At 39.8% G+C, this 26967-nt stretch overlaps 2 protein-coding genes across 2 annotated transcripts; both read right to left on the bottom strand.

Moving 5' to 3' along the window:
* Positions 1-12181: 12181 nt before the first annotated feature.
* On the bottom strand, positions 12182-20340 carry LOC125570314 (ficolin-1-like; the record flags this gene model as incomplete). Its single annotated transcript, XM_048731867.1, has 3 exons — positions 12182-12596; positions 19358-19742; positions 20104-20340. Coding segments are annotated over 3 exons (882 nt in total), but the record flags the coding sequence as incomplete, so codon positions are not given.
* A 2125-nt stretch (positions 20341-22465) lies between these two features.
* LOC5516206 (ficolin-2) lies at positions 22466-26887 on the bottom strand. The gene is made up of 3 exons (XM_001636287.3): positions 26522-26887; positions 25402-25786; positions 22466-24725 (listed from the first exon to the last, which is right to left on the bottom strand). Exons 1-3 carry the CDS (start codon positions 26630-26632, stop codon positions 24466-24468), a joined length of 756 nt encoding a protein of 251 aa, XP_001636337.2. The 5' UTR covers positions 26633-26887; the 3' UTR covers positions 22466-24465.
* Between the last annotated feature and the right edge of the window lie 80 nt (positions 26888-26967).

Genomic DNA, 26967 nt, shown 5'->3' with positions numbered 1-26967 from the left:
ATAACCATATATTGCCAAGACGATAAAGCATATAATACTAGTTTCGCCAGACTTTGCTTATCGCACTTATCCTCACAGATAATTACTAAAAACCGATACCAAACAAACCGCTTTCTGGCGTTTTCATTCAAACTGAGGGAATTTAAACAGCGCTTGCGCAGTGGTTGCCTGACTTGAAACCATTTCAGTGCTTGTCGGTGAAACGCTTCAAGGATTTTGAATAACGGAACAGTCTACTGAACAGATGCTCATTTGCATAAGCCACTGTCCGGCGTTCTCGATTCCATGCGACGCCATTTTCTGCCATTTGTCATGACAACAGCCCACGCTTTGACGAAGGCAATGTTTTGCGAAGTTTTATTACATTTATAACATTAGATAGTATGCACGCCTGTTATACTTTTTAAACAAAAAAACACCACGACAATAAAGTATAAGGGTCAACTTATCTCGTGTTAGCAAATAAACTTCCTAAGAAGTCTTAAAAGAATTTGATTGTGGCGATATTTTGAAGAGAATGAATCACATGAGAAAAGTTCTTACTCACTAAATTTCACTTTTTTGGTACATCCAGTCATAAGCAAAGTTAAAAGCCGAGACTCACAGCATACCTAAAACTGTTGTTTTACTGAATCTGAGTGAACTCTGAGCACATATTTCAACCTGGTTTTAAAATTATTAAACGATTACGAGCTTGCATGGTTTTACCGTGCACGCATGTAATTATATTCGAAAATATCTCGAAAAGGCGTGGAAATCGCTGGAAAGTTTGTATTGGACGTTTTGATAAGAATTCCTTCAGGAATTTGTCTGGGAGGTCTGATTTCCGTAGCACCCTTTATTAAGAGCAATAAGTCCTTTAATGGCATAGAAATGCAACAGCAGCCAATAATTATGTTTGCTTCTAAAAACATTTTTGGTACACCTTGTCATAGACTCGCTTTATGAAAATCATGTACAATATATGAATCTCCAACTAATAAACTCTCGGTGTGTGAACGCGTTAATAAATGGGAGGATAAATTAAAAAGTGTGTCATTCACTCAGTCTCGACTAAATCTTTGTTTTAGTCGTAAAAGCGTGCGTAAATAGCAAAGACACCGAGAGAGAACGTAGAAATTCAGGAAAAGATACCTCTTAAGCCTCTTTGAAGCTAGAAACATTACTTTTGGTATTCCACCTGAAGAAGAAAAAAATGCCATTTATATGATAGTGTAGGCTGTTTCATTTATGAAAGTTGTTTTACCAGCTTTTAAGCAAAGCGATTCAATCGAATCAAAACGTAAACATATGACCAATGATTGATATTAACAAAAGAAAAAAACTTGCAAAATAGGTTCTCTATGACAAGAGTCATCAAACTGTCATGACCCATAGTCCCTAATTTGTCAGGTTAAAACGGTTAAAATCGAGAGAGTCCTCTTGTTTAAAAACTAATTTAAACCACGCAGTGCATGTTGCAGTGCTCCAAAAAGGTTAGTGAAAAAAAAGTTAAAAGACCCATTTTTAGCTATGGTTGCAAATCAGACAGCCTTTGTTATCAAATGTATGCTAGATCAAAGGTAAACCCCCGTGAGCCAACTAAGAGGTCATCAATGACAATTAATTTTATAATTTTAAATAGAAGCTTTAAATGATCAGAAAGGCGTAATGCGCCATTAAAATTGTTGTGTGTTGTTGTGAACAATAATGCGATAAATTTTAGTGAAGGAAAGAAGCAAATACGTCCGATCTTCAAGATTTCTAAGAAATGATCATGTTAATGTGAATGATTTACGAAGTTTGGCGATCAGCTTAGAAACTTTGAGTAAAACAGCCTTCATACTCAAACCCCCAAATGCACTGTTCGGTCGCTGTTCTCCTCAGAAGCTCTCTTCCACCATATCAATACTTTTAGTGCGTTTCCTGAAAAAAATCTAAAAGAATTCGGCTAGAAAAGTTGCTCACGTTAAATTTTGAAATGTTACAAAGATGTGCTCAAGTACAGGCTTGGGTTTATTATAATTGAGCTAGGTAGAAAGCTTGATAAGTTATCTCATCCCTGTAAAACGATGACTTAAAATGGCGTCGCATGGAATCGAGGACGCCGGACAGTGGCTTATGCAAATAAGCATCTGTTCCGTAGACTGGAAGCCGAAGGGCGATTTAGCTGTTGGAAATCGTCGGCGAAAGCACTTAGATTTACACCTATTTCAAATAAGGTTGAACTCCGAGAATCTGTGTGTCGTAGCCCGCAGTGCTTCATGGGTATCAAGTCAGTTTGCAAATAAGCGTAAATAAAACACAAATACAGGTTTCAAAACTTGTAGAATTCTTGTTTATTCTTTTATAAACATTCACATTGCTTTCAGATATTCAGCCGTTTATACGCTAACCATGAACCACCGCGGGTTACGGCACATGGATTCTCGAGTGCAACCGTATTTTAAAATAGGTGTATAAGCCGAAGTTATATACATAAGAATATTTGGGTTGTGGAACTGCCATTGGAAAATTTGTCAGTTGCACAGAACTTTTTAAAACAGGCATATTCAAAATAACATCATCATTTATATCAATGTGCTCCTAAAAGATAGATATAAAAAGTAAATATCCACCCTATGTTCTTACTTGTTTGATATTCTTATGACCGGCTAGACTCTCTTACTCTGTTTCTAGTAAGTAAATCTCCACCCTCTGTTCTTACTTATTTGATATTCTTATGACCGGCTAGACTCTCTTACTCTGTTTCTAGTAAGTAAATCTCCACCCTATGTTCTTACTTATTTGATATTCTTATGACCGGCTAGACTCTCTTACTCTGTTTCTAGTGTTAGATAGCGAGTCTCGAAACCAGTGAATTTACACCAAAACCTGGTGAGCGGGTAGAGGTTTACTTCTAACATCTTATTGTCTTATTGTAATGTATCTACGTGTGCTTATATATCAATAGATTATACATATACATAGATTATTATTGGGTCTGCCAGTAGCGGAACTAGGGGAATAAGGGCCTTAGGATGTGCATTTTAGCGATGAAACTGCATAAAATACAGGGAATTGTGGCAATTGGACCAGCTTCCCTCTCCCCCTCTCAGCAAAATGCTAGATCCGCCCCTGTTTGTCCTAAAGAAGTCTTGATGATTGACAAAAATTCTTTTGTCAGGCTCGAGTTCAACTGTTTGGAATATTGATTGCATAAGAACAATAATCTAAATCTGATTAAAATCTAAAAGCTTTGACGGATCAAACTACTTTATATGTCTCTTAGTGATCCCAAGTACCCTTTTAAATTTATAATACAGTATATACAGTACACCAATGAAGCCATCAATGTCACGCTCTGTCTACTGCTCGGTGCTGGGGGCCAAGGGGGCCAAGGGCGTGGCCAAATGCCCACAGCTATTAACATCATGATCCTACCTCTGTGACATAGGTCACAGCTTTCAGCTTCCATTAAGATTGGACCAGTTCTATTATATTACAACACCGTTTTAAATTTAATCATTTAATTCATCAGGTACAAGAACAGATACCTTTTAGGACCCCCCTTGGCCCCGCCCATTTGGGATGTGGTCCATCAGCAGCAAGCGACCAATAGAGTTTTATGGCTTCGTTGATAATACGATTCTAATTCAAGCACTAGCGGGCGAGTTTTGGGGCAGTTTTAAGATGTTATGTGGAATCCTTCTTCTGAAGTTGACAATAATGATTTGCTCTTTTTAAACTTAGGTGTGATAAGGTTGCTTGAAATAATGCTGGACCGATTTTTGATGAGGATATTCGGATCCTCCTTTCAGGTTGAAATGATTTTCTCTCTTTGTATCTAGATGAGTATTTCTGAGATTTTGCTTGAAATTCTAGTGAATGTGGCTTTACGTAAAGACACAAAAACTTTTGTAAACTGGTTTTACTTCAAAGTTTCCTTCTCTTAGGGAACTTGTCAAAACTAGGCTAATGGGCGTCCCCTGCCCATAAGTGCATGTTGGCCGTTGGCTCGCACGGACTCATCCGCCCTTTGACAGGTTTTGTTTTTCTTCCTGCAGGGTGACATGCCACCCCCTCACCAGTGACACTGGGGGGGGGGGGGGGGGGGGTTCTGTTAAGACGCCGACAATATTTCTCTATGCGGCAGATTGTACTGGGCTCAGTTTTAATAACCTGACTGAGGTAAGAACAAAAGTCTACAAAACATGTACACCCTGAGCCTAAAATATTCTAAAAAGAGATGTTCAACTTATTAAAATAAATTCCCCGTTGCGCACGTTGACAAATACGGCCGTGTAGTAGAACACGAGAAAAGAAAAAGTGACACAAAGAAAATAAAAATATCACCTCTATTTTACATTTATCAACGAAGGCAACTAAGCAGAAGGAAATTGGTTTCCGTGATTTTATTATTAAAATCCCATTTAATGCCCCGAAGGTTATATTTTTGAAAAATAGGAATTTTGATTTTTAAAACTGAAAACAATTACCAAGCATGCCGGGATAGTGGGTTTTAAGGGACAGACCATATGGTATCGACGGTTCAGTAACGAGATACACCACCCTAAAAGAAATAAAATGAATAAATAATGATAAGCAGGCCATGATCTACCAGAGTGAAGTTAGTTCCTTATTCGCAGTTCCTTTTTCGTCTGTTTCCTTATTCGCTCAGTTCCTCATTCAAATCCGGGGGGGTACTTACATGATACCTTTTAATTCGAGTTGAAACAGTATTTAGGCATAACAGTTTATTAAGAACAAGTCCAACAGCATTTTCGTCGCAGCATTTTGCTGCTAAACGGAGCTGTGAACATGAGACTCTATCTGCTACAAAAGGTCAAATTACGCAATGAGTGCAATCGCTTTCACAAATGAATCTAGCAAAAGAGAGGAAATTTACCTCTCATCTAATAAATGTATTTGTATCTTGGGCTTTTTTTCCAAACGCATTAAGAAGCGCTTCGCTAATCCATTCAAGATGAAATGCAATACTCGAAAAAAATTATTTTTCAATAATTTGTCTATAGACTTATATTTGTCTCCTGATTACAAAAATGTGTTTCTTTTTGAAATCGAACGAATATTAAATATTTAATGGATTTTTCCTTATTTTTCTCGGCTTGACCCCGAAAAAACACTACAAAATTTGAACCAAGTATCGCTACCTGCACGCGAAAAATAAACAGCGCAGAAACACAACAACACCACAGGAGGCAGCCAGGATATATGATATCAATATTATTTTAATCTCAGCTTAATCCAGTTAAAATAGAATATTTGACAGATTTTCTCAAATATAGCCTCGCATCCATCATTTTGCACGATCGTTAAACCGACAAATTGAGGCCTTAAAAGTCGCATCTGGTACATTGCTCTATCAAAAATGGTCGATTTTCCTGAAAAGATAGTCACTTACTTGCCTAGAATCTGAAATAAAATTTTGGGGATAATGAAATGCGAAGCGCTGAGAGCGCAAAGAAGATACAACACTTCACAGGTATTTGACTTTTCAACTTGGGCTAACCACAGGTAGCCCAGGCAATGGTTTCGAAGCTTGTTCGTAGCTTGGAATCGGCTGTTATTCTTAGAGGTAAAACGAGTGGATTGAAGTCGCGATTTTTTGTGAAACATTGCCAATAAAATTGCCTTAAAACTTAGAACATGCCTTGTTGTTGTCATATTTATGTGTAATATACGATTTTGGGGGGTTTTCGTAACGGAATATATGACTTCTCTCCCCCTACTAAGGAAAGAAACAAGGTTGGAGGCGCCATTTTCGGTAGCACTCAAATACCGTCGAAATTCGCGAGGAAAATACAACAAACGAAATATTTTTATCTCGCAGACCTATGCCAGGGTACACTTAGATTAGAACACGGGAGCGAAGCAAAGTATTATTAGCCTGCGAGGTGGAAAGTCTGCAAGGCTGTCATCGGCGCATAGTAATCTGTCATATGAATTAAACAAAAATAAGAGATAACAGATTACTTACCTTGCTTCGAAAACTGATAGTTCTGAATTTTAGACCACGAAAAATTATGAAATCCGTATCGACAGCCTCGCGCAAAAGTTGTTTGCTTCGCTCCGTGTTCAGCCGAGCGTACCTAATTGTCCAACGGCGCCGGTCAAGGATTCAAATCGCTGCTTACTCGTTTTAAAAAATGATCGCGCCGTGGGCAGCGCCACAGCAAGATCCCCCCGTGGACAGCACCAGAGCCAAATCCCCACGTGGACAGCGCCAGAGCAAGAAACCCCCGTGGACAGCGCCAGAGCAAGATCCCCCCGTGGACAGTGCCAAAACCAGATTTCCTTATCGACAGAGCTAAAGCCAGATATCACAGTGGGAAGCGCCAGAGCCAGATACCCCGTGGACAGCACAAAAGCCAGATCCCCCCATAGAGCGCTAGATTCTTCCATGTAGATCTGATTGTGTACTGTACAGAATGATTTCCTCTGTGACATGTACATTAATTTTTGGGGCTTTCAAACTATTGTGATATCAGTGCCGTACATTACTATTTTTGGTTATATCGATTTACCTACTTATTATGCAAATATTCAAAATGGCCGCGCGGAGTTTGAAACTTGAATTTGTTTTGTTAGCGAGACGTCGCATCGCAAAAATCGACCAAAACAGCAAAATATCCTGCTCTATACCAAGTTTGATATTTGATTGATAAGTTCCTGTGCTCGAAAGTAAAATATCGTTTGGGAAACCTTTTCAAATTGAGCGCTTTTATTGGAGACTGCCGTAAAATCGAACTCTCTTCGTAATGTTTACGTTTAGAAAAAAAGAAATATGAGGTGATGGACCAAATTCTACGGCTTAGGACCTTGACAGGACTAAGCTAGGATAAATGAGGATCATGGCATACTAAAACAATTTTCACCACAAGCCGAAACGAGTGCCCACAGGGTATGGTGAAAGTTGAGAAGAGCGGAGGTTGAATTGTGAGGACGAAAGTGCGAGTCAAGGCCCAACGTCTATACAACAGGGAAAAATCACCGAAGAATAGGTATGAAAATTTGTGTCAACATTTAGCCGAAAAGCATTTTACCCTTTCCTTGTCTCTCGGGGGTTCGCTTCTTATCATTCTTTAGCTAAATGTCTTGCCCTGCGACCACCACAACAACATGGGGGGGGGGGGCACTCTAGCTGTAAACATGACTGTTGGTTCCGACAGATACGAACATTTTATGCCCCCAGAAGAATGGAAACGCGCCACCCCTAAGAATATACCTGCATCTGAACTCTATACCCAAAACTCCACCAAGAATAGATAGCCCCCCCCCCCCTTCCCCCCAAAAAAGTAACTCAAATCTGAGTTCTATTCGTAAAACATACAAAAGCTTGAAACTTGCCAGTCCCGTAAAAAAGTTTTAGAAGGAAAATTTGCTTATCAAATTTAATTTATTTTTATTCCCTTTTATAAAAAAAACTCTATCCTCCTCACCTCCAAGGCCCTAGTCATAAAACCCGGTACAATTTTACTTTCTTGTCTTCGCACCTTGTGTGAGCACATCACATGTGACATGCCCTCAGTCATCACAACCTCACTCCCCTTACCATGCATTTCTCAACCTTTAATTTTACACTCTATGCCTTTTCCTATTTGTCTGCACACACCATAAAATAGCCCTCATTGAGTAAGCGCATTACATAGCCACTCAAACCAGTGCCCCCTTTAAAATCTAATGCTAGAGGGGCATAATATGTTAAAATAAGCATTTGTGATAAGAACTTTTTGATAAATTAGCCCCCCCTACTCATCCTCAAAAATACCCAAACCTGAGTTCTATACATAAAATATACCAAGCATAGAAACTTACCTCCCAAATAAATAACCAAACCTAAATTCTATAGCCCAAGCATACAAAATCTTGCTATAAGGGAGCTTCAACTCTCAGATTTGCTTATTAAATAAAATCAATTTTATTTCATTTTTTATAAAAAAGACAACAAACAAACTCTGTGCAATAGGCACTGAGATAAAAAATGCTCCTGAAGTATCACCAAATATAAATATTTATTTTCCATACAGTATGATATCTATGACTGCACAATCATACTCCTAGAATCTCCAAGGCCTAGTAATCAAACCTGGTACAAGAGGGGTAAAAAGAAGGGCATAATATGCTAAAATAAGCATTTGCGATAAGGACTTTTTGTCAAATTAGCCCCCCCCCAAAAAAAAAATACCCAAACCTGAGTTCTATAAATAAAATATACCAAGTATAGAAACTTACCTCCCAAACAATTACTCAAACCTATATACCCCAAACATATAAATTCCTAATATCACTATAGTTTTAAAGGGGAGCTTCAACACTCAGACTTGCCTATCAAATCAAATTAATTTAATTCCCTTTTTATAAAAAAAAAGACTCTTTGCGCATATAATAGACTGGCGAGAAAAAAAAAAACAAGCCTGAAGTATCACCAAATATGAATAGATATTTTCCATATGATATCTGCTCTAGTGAAGCTTGGAGCCTCTGGTACCCAGGGTATGACTATACTCCCATTCTCCTATTATCTCCAAGCCTAGTAATGAAACATGGTACAAGTTTACTTCATCTTCACAACCTGTGTCAGCACCCCCAATTAGACATACCCTTTGTCACCACCCCTTTGCCCTTACCATGCCTTTTCCTCACCCTAGTTTACACTTTATGCCTTTTTCCATTTGTCTGCACACACAATGAAATACACCCTCAATGGCTCTAACTTGGTGTTAGAACCTGTGTATTAAGCACGATTTGTGTCACAAAACTTCCTTTTTTTAATAAAATGAATCATGATGAAAACAGAGCTGGATACAATGAAGTCCTTTGGGGATGGTTCTGACACTGAGGTATACATACACCTCTCATTGAATAAGCACATTACATAGCCCCTCAAACAAGTGCCCCTCTAGAATCCATTTATAAAAAAAGCCATAATGTGAGCATTTGTGGTAAGGACTTTTTTTTTACAACGAGTAATAGCAAAGTAATGCAGCTATGAATAATGACTGCCATCACTGAGATTTACTGATCATAGCAAATCTATTTATTCCAGGATCAAATATAAACATTTAAACAGTACTTTCATGTAGTGTCTTTAAATTGCATACAATAAACAGTGACTCGCGGCCAATCTGTATACGATTTAGCTTCATTTTTTTTAATGAGACTCGCTGCCATTCTGTATAAGATTCATTTTAGTTTCAATATCCCAGCTAAACTTTTTCTTGGATTGTCTTCATTCCGAGTGCGAAAGCAAGATAAATCCAGGGAAATTTTGTGCATTTGTATGACTTGATGAAACGTACAACTAGATAATTGGTGATCAATGTTATAGCCTGCTAGCAGTGGCTTACCCTTCCGCGTTCATTACAGTACGATTCGGTGAAGTCGTAAAAATAACCCTGCAAATGAGGTCTGTTGCCGATGAGAAACAACACAAATAGGGTATATATGACGCATTGAGTCGGTGAAATCCCTGCTTAAACAGATAAGAAGAAATCACTGCTAGCAGAGAGTTAAAAAGCGGCGTTCAACATGATTTTCCCGATTCAACGGAACCGCCATTTTGTTTTCCCACTCTGAGTTGAGGCGTGTCCGCGTGAGACTGGGCATAGTAATACTCGTCTCTGATTGGTTAATCAGATTGTTTATCAAATATAACCAAAAATGGTAATGCTCCGCACTGGATATTTTGTGTCCGTTTTTAGAAAATTCCTTGCTATCAGTTTTTGTTAATATATTTCGGATACTTCGGATACAATTTCACAGCAATGACTAAACAATATTATAAATTGTGTCTACCCAACCTGAATTAAATTTGTTAGTATCAATGTGTCCTAATTGTCCTATCCACCCTGGTAAATAAAACCGCTATGGTTTTTCTGTGGCATGTCACATGTCAACAATAATCAACCGTAGTTGAGTTAGGTCTTCGTAGAGGATAACGGACATTGATAAAAAAAACGATGCCTACCAAGTGCTTTCCCAAGCTGAATGCCACGAATTGTTTGGACACAGACATTACCTGAACAGCAAATCAAACTGTAGGTTTTAAAAAAGTGGTTATTCATAGTGCGTCAATGTTGAAAATGTTTTACCTGCACCGGCCAGAACCAGCTTTGGTAAATCTCTCCCCCTAAGGAACGGAGATGCTTCTTGATGTCTTGTGTGCAGTTTGTGATTTTTAGGCACCGCACTATACCAGGGTTGTCTTGACTAGCGCAACACTCCCCGCCTACGAACTGAGGGTATGAGCAAAAAGCCATATTCTCACTAAAACTGTGCAAAACGGACAGCAAGAAGAAACCAGTGTATAAACACTCATAGAACGTACCTGGTACCGGTATGAAAAACTCTCAATTTCACACAAGATGTGTAACTTCCGCTCCGCATTGAAATAAAATCCATCATTCGATAACTTCGATGGCTTAAAATTTCAAGCAATCCTTACGGTTGGACATTAGTTATTTTATTTTATTCCAAAATAAGAAATAAGATTTTTTGATGAGTTGCTCTTTCTGTTTTCCCACTTTTTTTTGCATTGTGTTTGAGAAACTTTGGGACTCCTGTGTGCGCTGCCGGTCACGTGGAAGCACCATGAAAAACATTCCGAGATCGCAAGCCGAAGCGAGTTAAAAGGGATTTTATGCGCTTGTAGAGGAACAAGCATTGGTAAAAAACGATGCCTATCAAGAACTTTCCAAAGCTAAGGTGAGGAAAATTCGATACCACTTAATTTGTTGTTTTGATCTATGTTACGAATTGTTTGAACACAAACATTACGCAAGACTAGTTATAATCTATTCAAATACGCATTCAAATACGTGTTTTGCCTAAATCATCTCGCACAACGAAGAATGCAAGTGATAACACACATATTTAATTGGTCCTCAAATTTGTTTTCAGCGTTGTTTCGAGGTGGGAGCGTCGGCAAAAGCCAAATTTCCCTGCCAATTCAGCTGTTTGAAAGGTCAATAACCTGTGAAGTGTTGTATCTTCTTGGCGCTCTCCAGCGCTCCGGATTTTATTATCCCCAAAATTTTATTTCAGATTCTAGGCAAGTAAGTGACTGTCTTTTCAGGAAAAATGACCATTTTTGATAGAGCAATGTACCAGATGCGACTTTTAAGGCCTCAATTTGTCGGTTTGACGATCGTGCAAAATGATGGATGCGAGGCTATATTTGAGAAAATCTGTCAAATATTCTATTTTTAGTCTATTCCTTATTCGGATAAGTAGTTAACGAAATCAGGCGTTATGAAATACCATTTCCTTATTCGAGGAATGTTTATAAAACACAAACTACCCTCTTTTTAGTCTATTCCTTATTCGGATAAGTAGTTAAAACGAGATCGGGAGCTATGAAATACCATTTCCTTTTTCGAGAACTCTTTCGAAAGGAGCCGTTTAAGCGAAATCGGGCGTTATGAGATTTCATTTCCTTTATTGAGAAATGATAAGCAAACACTGACAATCCTCTTCATAGTCTATTCCTTATTCGGATAAGTCGTAAAACGAAATCGGACGTTGGGAGATTCCATTTCCTTATTCGCGAAAACTAACTTGAATAAGGAACAGTTCCCTATTCGTGTCACTGCACTAATCTATTTGTTTTGTCAGAGCCTTATCTAGTAGCCAAGGTGTTAATTGACAACAAGCACTATCTGGCAAATTGTGGTTTTGTAGCAAGGTCAAATTCCTTCTACACGCATACGTAGTCAAGTAAAGCGTGAATATTTCTCCTCTAAATATATTAATGCGTTTGGAAAGAAAGCCCAAGATACAAATACATTTATTAGATGAAAGGTAGATTTCCTCTCTTTTGCTAGATTTATTTGTGAAAGCGATTGCACGCATTGCGTAATTTGACCTTTTCGTAGCAGATAGAGTCTCATGTTCACAGCTCCGTTTAGCAGCAAAGCACGTAAAGCAACCAAACTCACCCGACGAAAATGCTGTTGGACTTGTTCTGAATAAACTGTAATGCCTAAATACTGTTTCAACTCGAATTAAAAGGTATCATGTAAGTACCCCCCCCCCCCCCCGGATTTGAATAAGGAACTGAGCGAATAAGGAAACAGAAGAATAAGGAACTGCGAATAATGAACCAGAATCACACTGGTCCTTGATCTATAGAAAAAATAACGCCTAAAGCCATAGGAAAGAAAAAAAAAGATCAAGTGACCAACCTCGAAACAGATAGCCCGAGTATCAGGCGATTTTATTTTTCTAAAATTGGAGGGAGATACTTCATATAGAACAAAATGAAGGCCTGACACTCGGGTTACGAAATAAATAATAAAAAAGAAAGAAAAAGAAAAAAAAAAATTACCTCCCCATCAGATATCAAATGGTCAGTTCCTAATAAGGCCGCACTTTGATTTCTGATTTCTTGAGTGAGTATCCATAACCAAGCCAGCGGAACCATATGATTCCATGTTCATAATCGTTAGATGGGGTCACGTGGTAACGGCCGTTCAGATGGCTTTCAAAGCATATTCCGAACCACCATGCACCTTCATACTTTACTGCGCAAGATTCATCACTGTTCACGTCATTATCGCGATCTCGAGTCGAGAAATATTGACCTTTATGAATTAAGAGACTATCACCAGCTGTACCTAGAAAACAAAATGCGGTGCGTTATTACTCAACTAAACAAGAGTAGAATAGCGGACAAGAACAGTTTAGGGTTTTCTCAGAGGTGTGAACACAGCCAGCCCAATTTACTTATAATGAACTTGGGCTGTCTGTGATGTAAAAGAACTTGGCTCCCTGCATCTCATAAACATTAACATTATTCAGACTAGGGGGGAAAGGGGAAGGGAGAAGGGGGGTATTACCCACATCCGGCAAAATAACTATAACTCTTCAAACTAGTTAGTGTAACATTACCAGCATGTATATTGTGTGACTTTCGCGCCCTAGTTCTTCATTGGGTTATTTTGAGCCAGGGCTTAAAATATTTAATTGCCCTTGATATTCTATCCCTCTCTAATTATAGCTATGATATCGGATTACTTTCAGATTTAGTTGCGCTTCGATTCGTTTCAGTTACAAGATTGTTATATTATTTTCTTATTTCGCTCGTGATGTCTCACAATTTACGAAGTCGCAAGCGCCTAGATTATGCTGCATTAAACGAGGGCGACGATGGCCAGGATGATCATGAGTTGCGTGAAGTGGTTGCTGTTTCGCCAACTAAAAAACCGAATTCTATGTCTTGTGCTGGAGCTGATGGTCTTAATACCAGCCCTACCGCTCGATCTTCCTCGCGGTTACAAGATTTAAGGAGGATCCGTGGAATTGGCTAGGCAAGAAAGCGACTGTCGGCTTGAAGAATCTGAAATTCGCAATTAACAGGCAGAACTGGAAAATCTTACACTGGAGAGATCGGCTCTCCAAGATATATCGGCGGCTCCTGCGGCCACGAGGGGAGCAAGAACAGCCGGCGTGGCGGGCCTACGGGTAACGGCTCGTGATCTCCAAGCCTTGCCTGGTCTCCGTGGCCAAGTTGACGCTCAACTCTAAAGTTTTTTCGGGGGTCCAGAGGAAGACTCGTCCGCTTCGGAGGATGATGGTGCGACCCGCCCCCATCGCGTACGAGGTGAGCCTCGTTCGGTAAAGTCGGCCAAACTCACCAGCGAGGTCCTTTCCCCGCAGTTGTAGCCGCATAGTCACTTAAGTATGGCATATGTTTCCAAGTCTTTAACATACGACGAACTCTCTATGCCGGAATTTGTCGCGGGTTACGCTGCAATTTCAGGTCTGTCCTCCTTGCCTGCTGGAGAGCGCAGTGCTCGCATTGAACACTTGAATTCTCTGATTTACCTCGATCCGTTGTATCATTGGTCATCTGTTCGGGCCTTACACGCAGCCGTTCTCTATAAGATTGAATGCGGGCGTTTGCAATGAGGCGATTCCATCCATCATTTGGGATTGCGTGTCTTGCAAACAGCATCGAACCCTCCCTCGACATCGCACGATTTGGTATCGCCATCGCAATCTCTATATTTGTAGTGCATATCAGCGAGACAAATGTCAACACGCTGGAGCACATTGAATAATTGTTAAAGGCAACCAACGCAAGTTCGTCCATCATATTTGTGCACGTTGTTGGCTTCAGTCTCAATTACAGCATACGCATCCGGAATCTTCATCGGTTTGTCCTTTACTTTTGTCTTCAAAAAGTTCCCCTCCGAGTGGTGGTGGTGCGGGTAGTGGTAGTTCGGGAAAACCTGCCGTATGACTCTCAGCATTCCACCGTCGCAGAATATTTTGGATGAGGCTCAAGTTTCCCGTTGTTTTTCGCATGTTTAACTCCTGGCGTTTTGGATGAAGTTCCGGTTCCAGGTTGTTCATCGGATGATGATCCGTTTGATAATTTTCGTACAGTCAATTCCCACCCTTTGGATGACGCTCCAGGGTCTGATCGGATTACTATCATGTTATTTAGTTGCGTAAGGTTATAACTCTAGTTCACGTTCCGCGAGCACGCTTGGATTCGGGTCAGTTACAATATTGTTATATTATTTTCTTCCCTCCCTCCCACCCTAATGTATATTAACATGATTCATTGTGCTAATTTATTCATATAACATGTGCTTGTCAATAGTAAGACTCAAGACTTGTGTAGTCTGTGACTTCTAGAATATCCCGCTTCTGACAGCCATGTCGAATTTCATGAACTAAAACAAGGTTTATTCCAAGAGTCGTGCAAGACTTGCACGACTATTTGCATACCTTGCATATCCAAGGAAAGCGTATAATATTCTGCAAAATGACAATATATCAATAACAATAACCTCAATTTCCTTCAATTCCGAAAAATCTAATAATATCCGATTATGCATTCACTAAAATCAAAGAAAATCCAATATTGTCAAAGAATATCGTTCTTTATCGCAAAAGGAACAACGCATCTATGCATTCCCTGTCACATTAATGCATATTCCAAAAAATCGCATTATATCCAATTGGATATTCCAGAATATCGTAGAAAATCCTGTTTAAAGTAAGTCTATGCCTTTTGAGATATCCTAGAATATCCTGGAATCAGCTATCGATTCAAAATGCTATACCTGCCACAAAAATTGACATTTTCAACACGTGTTTCAAAACAAAGAAATCCATTGACTCACTTGATGATGAAAATTGTAATGAAAGAGTTTTCTTTGAAACTCTATTGGCTGAAACAAGTGCTAATGAAAACAGCCCAAGCGGTATTGAAAGCATTTTTCAGCTAAGTGAAAACCGTAATCATGTAACAACTGAATTACAGTTTACTTCTAAACCATACCACAAGCATACAACCAATATTGTACACTGGTGCTGAACTCAATGTCATCCCAAAGAAGGACTTTGAGTACCTTTTCCCTAAGAAAGAAAGAAAACTGGAGAAACCTAACCGCAAAATCACCTCCTATGGTGGACATGAAATCCCAAATCTTGAAAAGTGTCAGTTGTATGTACACCACAAGGGCCAAGTCAAGGAAATAACATTCAATGTTACCGAAGTATCAGGTCCTGCAATTATTGGCTGCAAGACATGTGATGAGCTAGAGCTAGTGAAGTACAACCTTAACCTCAACCAAGTGCCCAAGGCCCAATCCCATAGTCACCATGACAACATGCACACCGCACTAACTAAGGAGAATTTAGTGAACAACTATAAAGATCGCTTTGAGGGACTGGGAGCATTTAAAATGAATCCATACCACATCACCTTAGAGGAAGGTGCGAAACCTGTCATCCACCCACCCAGGTCGGTACCAGTCCACCTCCGTGAGTTGTATAAGCTAGAAATTGATAAGATGCTCGAAGCAGGTATTATACAACCAGTTGACACACCCACAGACTGGGTGAGCAGCATTGTTTTGTCAGAGACAATCAATGACAAGGGGGATATTACAAAGATCCGAGTCTGACTGGACCCCCGGGATCTAACCTAATGGATCAAGAGAGAACACCACTTTACTAAGACATTCGATGAAGTTGTGACACAATTAAGCGATGCCAAGTATTCATCTTAATAGATGCAAAGAAAGGATACTGGCATGTCTCCCTGGACGGAGAAAGCACATACCTCACAACATTTGGAAGGTTCAAGTTTTCCAGACTCCCATTTGGGCAAGTAGTATAACAAAATATCTTCCAACGACAACACGATTCAGCCCTTGAAGGCCTGAATGGCGTGCTGGCATTGCCGATGACATATTCGTGTATGGGGCCACTGAAGAAGAGGATGACCAAAACTTGACAAACCTCATGGTGAGAGCCCAAGAGAAAGGGATTGTGTTCAATGCTGTAAAGCTTCAGTTCAAATGCTTCGGAAGGGGTCCGCCCAGACAACAAGAAGGTGTCTGCGATCCTAGACATGGAAGCACCCAAGGACACTAAGAACCTTCAGAGCTTCTTAGGCTTAGCAAACTCCCTTTACCAGGTATTCAGGGCAACTCGCCACCTTGACAGCACCCTTACGCGAGCTCACGAAGAAGGAAAGTGTATTCTTATGGGGACCCGAACATGATGAAGCATTCAGGAATGTGATGGAAGAGATATCATCCCTAGGAGTACTTCGATATTTCGACCCTAAGGAAGAGACGGTCATACAGACAGATGCATCTCTGAAAGGCATCGGCGCTGTCCTCCTACAAGATGGACAACCTGTGTGCTACGCATCCAAGGCACTCAAAGAGACTGAGCAGAACTATAGTAATATATAGCGCGAAGCCCTCGGGGTAGTATGGGGACTAGGGATGTTCCACTACTTTATTTACGGAAAGCAATGTATTGTTAACTCTGACCATAAACCCCTTGAGTACATTTTCAAAAAGAAACTAACCTCATGTCCCGCTTGCTTACAGAGGTTCGTATTGAGGGCACTCAAGTATGACGTCACCGTCAAGTATGTTAAAGAGTCTGATGTCCCAATTGCTGATGCATTATCCAGACCATCACCTTAACCGGCACCACCCAAGGGACAGCTACCCCAGTTAAGTATCCATCAGGTGACCGACACACTGCCAGCCTCACCAGCAAAACTGCAGCAAATCAGAGACCTGACCACTAGTGACCCAACTCTAAGTCAACTCAGAGACACCATCTACAAAGGATGGCCAGAGTATAGAGAAAAGTGTCCCAGTATGCTTTATGATTACTGGAATTTCAGAGAAGAATTGACAATCGAAGATGGCCTTGTCCTTAAGGGAGAGAGGATTGTCATACTGCCTACCCTGAGACCCGAGATCTTGGATACCCTACTGAAGGGACATCTGGGCCAGGAAAAGTGCCTTCTGCGAGCACGTCTACTGTCCTACCGGACAACACCTGTTGACCATAACCTGAAATCCCCAGCAGAGTTGCTGAAAAACCGGAAGTTCAGAACAACACTTCCAATGGCACAGAGGGCATCCCTCACCTGAGATGGGAGCGATGTTAAGGAAAACCTCTACATGCGCCAGACAACCCAGGAACAAAATTACAACCGCACTGCAGGACCAAGTCTGACACCATTTGAACCTGGACAGCCTGTACGTATGTTTGACCACCACTCAAAGACATGGCAAGAGGTTACAGTAGTCAAGCCTGCTAAAGAGCCGCGCTCGTACATAGTGCGTAACCAGGAAACTGAAGGAGTGTATCGCCGCACAAGGTCTCAGTTGCGGCCTCATCGCCACTCCGCGTCAGATGAAAGTCTTCCTGCACCACCGTCTGATGTTTCCACACCGCGCAACATTCCGGATGCCGCAACCCATGCGATTGGTCCAACAGCTGCTGGATACACCACAAGATCTGGGAGACCAGTTAGGGCCCCAGACAGATTGGACATTTAAAGTTCTTAAAACCTTTCACTTATATCAATCTAGCTAAAACAAAGCATAGATAAATTTTCAAATTCTGAAAAGAGAATTGAATTTGATTGTAATTTGAATTTTCTACAGATCTTTGAAAATTTTCCTGGCCGCGCGAAAGGAGATTGAATCGAGTGAATAATTCCAAGTTTTGGCGGGAAAATCTGAAACAACGTATTTTCCTTAAATCCGTTAAAATCCAGAGACGACAATACCACAAAATATTGGCAAATGTGTTTTCTATTGCAATGCTACCCACAATGAAGCGAAGAATAATTAATAGTCGAGAATTGTATGCGAATAAAGAAAATATCGTTTTGTTGTATGTTTCAAAAACATCGCGCGCTCGTGAGAATGTCGTCATTCTTGATTGCGAATGCAGAGCGCGCGCAAATGCAAAAACAATTCAAAGACTAAAAAATTCTGCTAAATTATGCAGATTTGTTTCCTGAAATTAAATAATCATTTGACTACCAGGTTGAGATATAAAGATGACGGTAAAAGTTGAAACCACACAACGTTCTTCAGCAATAACTAAGAAGACATGAAGACGGGAATCGGTTTAGCGCGCGCATATGTTTTCTCATGTAATTTGGTTGACATCTCGATATACGTCACGAATGACTGGACCCGGGCCTATCAGTTCACGGCCTCTTTTCCGAAGCTTGACCAAAATACCTCAATATTACAGAGTTGAGTTATTCGCGCGAACGCGTGTATTATAGGGTCCATACGAACCACATACCATTTGGAAAATGAAAATATAAAGAATTGACAAAGTCTATCAACTCTGAAAGGTTATATGGACTTTAAATGAACACCGATCACACGTTATATATTGATTGAGAATTATTATTAATGTCTGTTAAGCTCCTTGAACGTTATAAAGAGGGGGATGTAACATTACCAGCATGTATTGCGTGACTTTCGCGCCCTAGTTCTTCATTATGCTAATCTATGCATATAACATAAGTCAAAATTGAGACTCAAGACTTGTGTACAACTTGCACGACTCTCGGAATAATCCTTGTTTTAGTTCATGAAATTCGACAGTTAGGGGTCATAAGATTTATTTGCGAACGCGTTGATGCCATTGCCATATCACCATGGTAACTGGTCTTTTGCGAAAAAAATTCAAAACCCTAAAAAGATAAGGCATATGATAGTGGCATATTCTTTATTCATGAAAGATAATATTTAGCGTCCTCATCTCTTTTTCTATCAAAATTTCTGTTTATGCAGAGTAAAAATATAAATCATAAACATCCAAGATCAAGTGAGGGCGTTCGAGTGAAGGGAATCAAATCAGGAGACTTGTGGTAGATGGCATGAGGCCAATAGAGACAGTGCCAACCACAAGGCTTTCAGATCCTTCTAGACTGTGAAAAACAAAACACTGACGAAGGCGGAGCAAGCATGAACGTTTAAGGGACACGCTCTCCTTGACTTTCAAGTCTCTGCAACCCTTTAACTAGTTCATATTAGCAGGGGAATTAAATAATAATATGTTTAATGTTTATGGTTCTCACCTGAGTATGTACCAACTGAAACAGGTTGGTACTTCGCCGCCTCATCACCAACTCTAAAGTCATCGTACTCGGCGTAGCGGGTGTTCCCCCCGAAGTCCTCCAAGTCAAAGCGCACATGGTACCGCCTCTGTGACGTCATAGCGTGGATATTATCCAGCCCCAACCAGAACTCTCCCTCCTTGTCACCAAACCCCCGCTTGTACTCGTCCCAGTCTCGGTAGAAATCCACCAAGCCGTCCACGCGCCTCTGAATGACAGTCCAGCCTCCTCCGCTAGTGCCCAGGTCGCAGTAGACGTCGAGGGGGTGACAGGGAGTAAGGGCGATGGGGAATATGCCACTGGTGTGAGCAAAGTGTTCTGATTGGATCTCAGAACAAGACGGAAGCTGAAAAGGAAAAAAAAATAAGATAATAAGGCCACGCTTTAAAGATATCTGTCAGCAAGTATTTTGTCAGCTTAGCAAAATACCAAGTGTGGGAAATAATCCATTTCAATAGGCTGATTTGGGGGAGTTTATTTTTAATATATAGAATTATCTAGTATTTCATTTACTAGTATTTCATTTACTTATTTTTAGTAACAAAACTAAAGAAACTAAGAGAAATGCGACAAACCCCTCAACCCACGCATCCCAAAACATCGATGGAGCCGTCAAACAGGGATTTCGGTATAGGCACAAACCAAACGGTGTGCCGAAAAATCGTTATCGAAACAATAAAAAAACGACAAGATCATAAGTGACTTACCAAGGGCGGTTGTTGTTTGACTCCGATAAAGTGGACTTCATCATCTTTTACCAGGTTGGTATCACCTTTACATTGTTTCTTGTCGTCCGTGAGTAACTCGCAAAGGTGCTTGCCATCATAGTCCTTGTCTTTGTAGAAATTCACAATGTGCACGACCCCCCGGCGCGAGTACACTCCCGAACACACGCAAAGTCGTCCACATCTTGTACAGACTTCAACAACTTGGCGAGGGATCGTTTTTCATGTTCGGTTGCTAAATAGTTAGAATGGGTTCCATCGTTGGACTGAGAAAAAGCCATTCGAAAGAGGCAAAGGATAACGAAAGTTGCGGTAAACGTTAATGACTTCATCTCGGAAAGACTGCTTTAGAGAGCCGCTCTGCACTCAATAAAAACTGAATAACTTTATCAGTAGAAGTAAACAATTAAAAATTCATAACTGAATGTAACAAAAAAGCTCTTTTTCTACAAAGTATACATCTTTTCTAGTATTGATCAGTTATCAAGCTGTCAATAACAAATTTTGTCAAAGAGTTTGTTAAACAAGGAGAAAATAATTAAAATGGGATACGCTTTAACTCATTCCCCGCGTCTGCATGCTCATGTAATATTCGATTTTAAGACAGATAGACTTTTTTCCAAACACTATAAGAGCATTATTTGAATGCTATAAACTTATATGAAAATAAAAAAGGAATAAAATATATAGTTTTTATGTAATCTGCTAAGGATTAGATGTTTTAACATTGTTGTTTAACACAGGGTGGTAAAGAGTATTTTCGTGATTTCCCCTAAATTAAATTCGTGATTCGTGAAAAGCCTAAAAATAGATTCGTGAATTGTGATCAAGTACTCTATCGTTATCCGTGATTGGGGTATTTTTACTTTCGTGACTCGTGATTTCGCATGGCTAAACTCGTGAAATATGACGGTGACGCCGAGAATAATTAAAACACGACTGCAAAACAGTGCTCAACTTGACATGAGCTGTAGCACAATCACTTGGCATCGATTTTCACGGGGTTTTTTTCGCGTCACGATATATACATTTATACGTAGAAGTAACGTCATTGTGTGTTTGAGTTTAACTGAGGAGTGGATCAACCGCAGCGTTGATCTATGTATATCAAATGATATATTCAGGAGCAAAGCAAAAGTTAAAACCGTGATTCGTGAAAGCTTCTTTTTTAAGTTCGTGATTCGTGGAAACTTGGTAAATAACTTCGTGATTCGTGATGAACACCCCCTCTTCACCTCCCTGTTAACATTTTCATTTATTTTCATCCTTAGCATTTTGAAAAGGCCTATCTCTAACAAAAGTCGAGCAATTTTAAAAACTAGAGTTCGATATTACTATGTCTGTGAGGTATTGAGGCTCTTGAAATATGTTGTTTAGTTTCTGTGTTGATATTTAACAGTCAATCTCTTTTGAGTTCACAACCTTGCTAGTACATTCCACTCCGTTATCCTGAGAGAATCCACATACAACTGCTGCGCGTACTTGATGAGCTCGCAGTAGCTATCCAATTATGGTCATCAGACCTCCCCCAACTCTTTACATTGTTTTCACAAATAAGGATAAAGCCTCACAGGATAATGGATTTTAAACAACTAAATCATAAATTAAGAATTTGCAGCTGACACCAGTATTGTGTGGTGATGAAACCCCAGAATACTGCAGTAAGTTCAAACTAAGCTCGCCATAAGTTTGCAATAAATGTCCCTATTTTAGCATTCTGGCATCTTTTCGGACTTCCTGTGCCGTTTGGGTTTCCTGTGGTCGATGATGGTGTGACTCATCCCCCCACCTCAAGGCCAGAAAAAGGAAGCCCGAACTTGACCTCTCTCCAGCTTTGCGCGGTCATATGAGAATCTATGGTAAAAACCGTACCCTTTTCCTCGTGAGCCTCCCAAGACCATAGACTACATAGGCTACGGTACGCCTTAGAAAACGTTAGTTTTAAAAGAAGACAATAAACTGACATTCTACATTACAGGGTCTCGTGCATCATATCATATTAGAAGTTCTAGATTACAATTGTCGCTTGATTTTGTTTCTTATTTCGGTTTATAATTCCTAAGTATGTACTCTTTCGCGCAAATATCGGTAAAGATACGTTCACAGGAGCAGATAATAAATATTATTAATCAATATAAACGCAGGACCACAAAGCAGAATTTTGAATAAATGTCCAATAAAAATTTAAAAAACGAAAGACAAGATAACGCATTTAGTTATTAATGAAGGGATTATAAATTGAAGAAATATATAGATACAGCAATTATTGTTTAACCATTGGGTACAAAGAAAACGTAAAACAGGGGTGCTCCTTAACAAAAATGATCTTGCAAAGACAGCAAGAGGCAATAAAAGGTTTTTTATTGTGCATTCATTTTTCATTTATTTACAGTTTTTACGTGCAGTAAATGTTATCATTTATATTATAGTGCTCCTACATGAAAGTTCTATAAGTCGTTAGCAAATCTCCACTCTTATTCTATTACTACTCATTTATGCAATAGTTCTAAAAGTTATCAGCAAATCACCACTCATATATATATACATATATATACTATCGCTGATCACTTTATCAAAGTGTTCCTACAAGGAAGTTCTAAAAGTAATTAGCAAATCTTCTGTACTATATTACCCGAATTTTGTAATGCAAATTATTATATCTAATAAAATGTTAAAAATGCAAGCCTTGAAAACCTCAATTTCAAACCGAAACCTAGTTTGCGGGTGAAGTTTTCTTTTTTAACATTTCGCTGTTTAGTATTTAAGTGGTGCTTATCTATCCAATAGATTACACATAGATTATTATTGGGTCATATCCTAAAAGTGGGTACACGATGGATTTAAACAACTGTTTGGAATTTTCATGGATACACGATGGATTTAAGATTAATTTTGAATACATTATGTGCTCCAAAGGATTTTTCCCTCATCTTAGTTTTACCCTTTTTTACTAAGTTCCCTTTTTTGATTTATATACAGTATATACAGTACATCAATAAAGCCATCAATAGAACTCTCTGTCGCAGCCCGTGCTCTGGGTCAAGGGGGTCAAGGGCGAGGCCTAACTTGGGGAAGAGGAGGGTCTCGGCTCCCTTCATCAAGACTGGACAAGTTTTATTATATTCACCGTGTGACATTCAATCAGGCAGGTACTTTTTAGTTCCCCCCTGGCCTCGCCCATTTGGGATGTGGTCCGTCAGCTGTAAGCGACCAAGAGAGTGTCTTGGCTTCGTTGATAATACGATTCTAATTCAAGCACTCTACGGCCATGTTGGGCTTTTTTTAGGATGTTATGCGGATTCCTTCAAGATTTTCAAGTAACAATAGTAAACAAAGATTTTCTCTATTTGAACTTAGATAAGTATTTCTTTGATATTGCTTGAAATGAAATCTTTTTATGGATTGGTCATTATCTTTTCTTGATTTGGATTTACATAAAGACACAAGAACTGTGTCAAGCTGGTTTTACTTCAGAGTTTCCTTCTCTTAGGGAACTTGCCAAAACTAGGCTAATGGGCGTCCCCTGCCCAAAAGTGCATGTTGGCCGTTGGCTCGCACGGAGCTCATCCGCCCTTTGACAGGTTTTGTTTTTCTTCCTGCAGGGTGACATGCCACCCCCCTCACCAGGGACACTGGTGGGGGTATCTGTTAAGACGCCGACTGTATTTCTCAATGCGGCAGATTGTACTGGGCTCAGTGTTAACAACCTGACTGATGTAAGACCAAAAGTCTACAAAACATGTACACCCTAAAAGCCTAAAACTTTCTAAAAAGAAAAGTTTCAACTTTTTAAAGAGTGAAATCTCCGTTGCGCACAATGACAAATACGGCTGTGTAGAAGAACACAATAAAAGAGAAATGTATAACAAAGCACCTCTATTTTACATATATCTAAGCAGATGGAAGTTGGTTTCTGTGATTTAATTATCAAAAAACCAATTTAATGCACCGAAGGTTATATTTTTGAAAAATAGGAATTTTGGTTTTTAAAACAGAAAACAATTACCAAGCATGCCGGGTTAGTGGGTTTTAAGGGACAGACCATATGGTATCGACGGTTCAGTAACGAGATACCCCACCCTAAAAGAAATAAAATGAATAAATAATGATAAGCAGGCCATGATCCCTAGAAAAAAACACCTAAAGACAGGAAAATTTCAAGAAAAAAAATCAAGTGACCAACCTCGAAATAAATAGCCTGAGTTTCATACGATTTATTTATTTTCCTATAATTGGAGAAAGATACTTCATAGGGAACAAAATAAAGGCCTGACACTCGGGTTACGAGAAATAAAAAAGAAAAAAAAACTGTTACCTCCCCGTCAGATATCAAATGGTCGGTTCCTAATAAGGGCGCACTTTGATTTCTGATTTCTTGAGTGAGTATCCATAACCATGCCAGTGGTACCAAATGATTCCATGTGAAGTTACCGCGTTAGATGAGGTCACGTGGTAATGGCCGTTCAGATGGCTTTGAATGCATGATTTAAACCACCATGCACCTTCATATATTACTGCGCAAGAATAAATGTACACGTCGTTATCGCGATCTCGCGTCGAGAAATAACTGCCTTTGTGATAGGCGAGACTATCACCAGCTGTACCTAGGAAACCAAATTCGGTGCGTTATTACTCAACTGCAAGAGAGTGCAAAGGGGACAAGAACAGTTTGGGGTTTTTCTCAGAGGTGTGAATACAGGCAGCCCAATTTATTATACTGAACTTGGGCTGCCTGTGGTGTGAAATAACCTGACTCCCTGCAAATCATTAACATTAACATTATTCAGACGTGGGGGAAAAGGGGAAAGCAGAAGGGGGGGGGTACTACCCTCATCCGCCAAAATATATTTCAAAACCCTAAAAAGATATGTCATATAATACTGGCATATTCTGGAATATTTTTTATTCATGAAAGATAATATGTAGCGTCCCCATCTCTTTTTCAATCAAAATGAATGTTTATGTAAATTAAACATATAAATCATAAACATCCAAGATGCAGCTCCAAGATCAAGCGAGGGCGATAAAGTGAAGGGAATAAAATCAGGATACGCGTGGTAGATGGCACGGGGCCAAATGAGCCACACTCTGCCAATTGTACCACAAGGTTTTCAGATCATTCTAAACGGTGAAAAACAAAACACTGACGAAGGCGTAGCAAGCATGAACGTTTAAGATACAGCACACAGGGACACGCTCTTCTTGACTTTCAAGTCTCTGCAACCGTTCATATTAGCAGGAGAATTCAATAATAATATGTTGAATGTTTATGGTTCTCACCTGAGTATGTACCAACTGAAACAAGCTGGTACTTTGCCGCCTCATCACCAACTCTAAAGTCATCGTACTCGGCGTAGCGGGTGTTCCCCTCGAAGTCCTCCAAGTCAAAGCGTACACGGTACCGCCTCTGTGACGTCATAGCGTGGATATTATCCAGGCCAAGCCAGAACTCTCCCTCCTTGTCACCAAACCCCCGCTTGTACTCGTCCCAGCCTCGGTAGAAATCTACCGAGCCGTCCACGCGCCTCTGGATGACAGTCCAGCCTCCTCCGCTAGTGGCCAGGTCGCAGTAGACGTCGAGGGGATGACAGGGAGTGAGGGCGATGGGGAATATGCCGCTGGTGAGATCGCAGTGTTCTGATTGGATCTCAGCACAAGACGGAAGCTGTAAATGTAAATATAAGGTAAAATTTTAGCTCTTAAACAGATAGAGCAAAATACAATAAGCTAGTTATACGATCATACACGAAATCGAGGTTTTTATGAATAACATCGAAAGCGTTAAAAAAGAATAAATCATTTAAGTGGTTTAAGCCAGGTTGTTTAAGCACAAGCGAAAAGTTTAAAATTGACAAAAAGTTGAAAACAGTAAAAAGAAAATAAAAAATGTGTGGGGATAAAAATAAAGTGTTTGAATGGAAACTGAAGACTAGCTGGATAGGTTGGTCATCGAAAGCATGAGTTAGTCATGGTTTTAAATACTAGATGAGACAAATCTAAAAAAAATTCAGTCCATAGCAAAACATCAAAGATGCCCCGACAAACAGGGTTTGTGTGTCTTCGCCTTGAATATATAAAGTATAACAGAACTCACGAATTTGATAGCTACTGCAATTCAAATTATGAATCTGAATCGTTTTCTTCAAACAAAGAAAATTTACAAAAAAAGATACAATGCTCTGTTCACCTCCCTATAAAATAACGTGAAAAAAACCTTTTTGAACAGTGCTGCACTTGCGGAATCATGCTAAATAAAGTATCGCAAGAATTTCGGCGGAGTCCTTTCTGTCTTAAGAAAGGTGTGACCATATGGCACAAAGTTTTAAAAGTGCGACCCGAACATAAGCAAAATCGTGATAAAAAAGGGGTAAAACTACAAGTAAAATAAGCTCCGACTCACTAAGGGGCGGTTCTTTCTTGACTCTGATAAAGTCGACTTCCGCATCTTTTGCCAGGTCACCTCTGCATTGTTTCTTGTCATCCGTGAGTAACTCGCAAATGTGCTTGCCATCAGAGTCCTTGTCTTTGTAGAAATTTACTGATGTGCATGATTCCTCGGCGCGAGTACACTCCCGAACACACGCAAAGTCGTCCACAACTTGTACAGTCTTTAACAACTTGGAGACGGATCGTTTCCCATGTTCGGTTGCTAAATAGTTAGAACGGGTTCCATCGTTGGACTGAGAAAAAGCCATTCGAAAGAGGCAAAGGAAAACGAAAGTTGCGGTAAACGTTAATAACTTCATCTCGGATAGACTGCTTTCGAGAGCCGCTCTGCACTCAATAAAAACTGAATAACTTTATCAGTCGAAGTAAACAATTAAAAATTAATAACTAAATGTAACA

This window comes from Nematostella vectensis, chromosome 8 (assembly GCF_932526225.1).
Source record: "Nematostella vectensis chromosome 8, jaNemVect1.1, whole genome shotgun sequence".
NCBI lineage: Eukaryota > Metazoa > Cnidaria > Anthozoa > Actiniaria > Edwardsiidae > Nematostella > Nematostella vectensis.
Note: the sequence above shows the minus strand (reverse complement) of the source record. Positions and strands in the feature narration are given on the sequence as shown.